Source organism: Austrofundulus limnaeus, unplaced genomic scaffold (genome assembly GCF_001266775.1).
Source record: "Austrofundulus limnaeus strain Quisiro unplaced genomic scaffold, Austrofundulus_limnaeus-1.0 Scaffold234, whole genome shotgun sequence".
Lineage (NCBI taxonomy): Eukaryota > Metazoa > Chordata > Actinopteri > Cyprinodontiformes > Rivulidae > Austrofundulus > Austrofundulus limnaeus.
This window is the reverse complement of record NW_013952636.1, coordinates 128,554-130,251: the sequence shown is the minus strand read 5'-3', so window position 1 is coordinate 130,251 and position 1,698 is coordinate 128,554. Positions and strand designations below refer to the sequence as shown.

The following is a 1,698-nucleotide window of genomic DNA, read 5'->3' as shown; positions in this document are numbered from 1 at the left end:
GCTCCTTTTAGCTCCTAGCTATCATTCTGTTCCTTTTAGCTCCTAGCTATCATTCAGCTCCTTTTAGCTCCTAGCTATCATTCTGCTCCTTTTAGCTCATAGCTATCATTCTGCTCTTTTAGCTCCTATCATTCTGCTCCTTTTAGCTCCTAGCTATCATTCTGCTCCTTTTAGCTCCTAGCTATCTTTCTGCTCATTTTAGCTTTTAGCTGGTACTCTGCTCCTTTTAGCTTCTAGCTTGTATTCTGTTCATTTTAGCTCCTAGCTCAAATGCTACTCTTTTTAGCTTCTAGCTGGCATTATGCTCGTTTCAGCTAGTATTCTTGTAGAACTGATACAACTCAATTTTAGCTTCTCCACAACATTCCTTCAGCATTTACTTTGAAAATGGAGTTTCTCTCAGTTCGAATAAAATGTTGTCAGTTTAAGACAAAAATCAGCTGAAAGAGCAGCATCAGCTAAAAACTCACTTCTTATAAACTTATTTCCACCTGCATCACTTTTCATAAGGAAGTAAAAAAGAGATTTTGACTGTTTATTTTGAAGGCACAGCTTCTTTGCTTTTGATAAATATTTGATAGAACATCACTTCATCACTGGGCTTCCCTTTAAAGCAACAGTTAATTCTTGTTTTGCAGCTGCTTGAAATCACAACATTTAAACTGGATAAAATCTTCAGAACTTTAAGAACGAATCAAAGCACTAAAATGGGCCGACGTGTTAATTTCTGTTAAAAACAAAACAGGTGAGGCGTCAGCACTCAGCTAGCTCTTCATCGTCCACAGCAGACGTGCGAACAGGAAACAGGTGTGGAGTCGAGCTGAAGCTTCAGCCGTCACGTTTCTGCCTCGGCTGACACAATCAGGTCAGTCCAGCTCAGAAACACGAGCCAGGAGAGACGCTTTGTTTCCCAACGAGCAGAAGAACGCTCCGACTTTACTCACCTTCCCTTTAAGAAAAGGAAATGAAAACAATGAGTCGAGCTTTGGAAGAAAAAGAGATATTTCAAAATAAAACTGCTTCAAAGAACAAATAAAGGAATACTCACAGCACCTCCTCCACTAAAACCTCTATCTCCTCCACCATCTCCTCTGTCTCCTCCATCAGTCCTTCTGCAACTTCAGACATCACGGCTCACCTTGATCACAGAATATTAGCATATTAATAAAAAAAACGTATGTAAACCGGCCTGTTTGCATCTTTTGAACTCATTTTTCTCGTGTCAGTTCAAGATCATTTGAATTTTCACGACAAGCCCTGGAGGTTTCCTCTGACAGAATTGTTTTTTTTTTCTTTTGTTCAAACAAAGAAAAAATAAAAAGTCGGGGCTATATTTGGCTGAGATTYGAGGCGTCAGGCTTGAAACAGCTCCGGGCTCCATTCTCAGTCATTTCCTTCTGGTGCAGATCAACGCTGCAGGCCTGAAGCTAAAAGGACCGTGTGGATTCTGCAGACGTGTCTGCAGGTGTGTCTGCAGGCGTGTCTGCAGATGTGTCTGCAGGCGTGTCTGCAGATGTGTCTGCAGGCGTGTCTGCAGATGTGTCTGCAGGCGTGTCTGCAGACGTGTCTGCAGGTGTGTCTGCAGGCGTGTCTGCAGGTGTGTCTGCAGGCGTGTCTGCAGATGTGTCTGCTGGCGTGTCTGCAGGCGTGTCTGCAGATGTGTCTGCAGGCGTGTCTGCAGATGTGTCTGCAGGCGTG

The 1,698-nt window shown here is 43.3% G+C and overlaps 1 protein-coding gene across 1 annotated transcript in view; it reads right to left on the bottom strand.

The window, feature by feature from the left end:
* Positions 1-1,698, bottom strand: part of LOC106525551 (troponin T, cardiac muscle isoforms) — a gene marked incomplete in the record, with an annotated part of 22,110 nt that overhangs the window by 15,007 nt on the left and 5,405 nt on the right. The window contains 2 exon segments of the mRNA XM_014019836.1: positions 945-949; positions 1,049-1,138. Of these exon segments, the coding sequence (XP_013875290.1) occupies positions 945-949; positions 1,049-1,128 (85 nt within the window).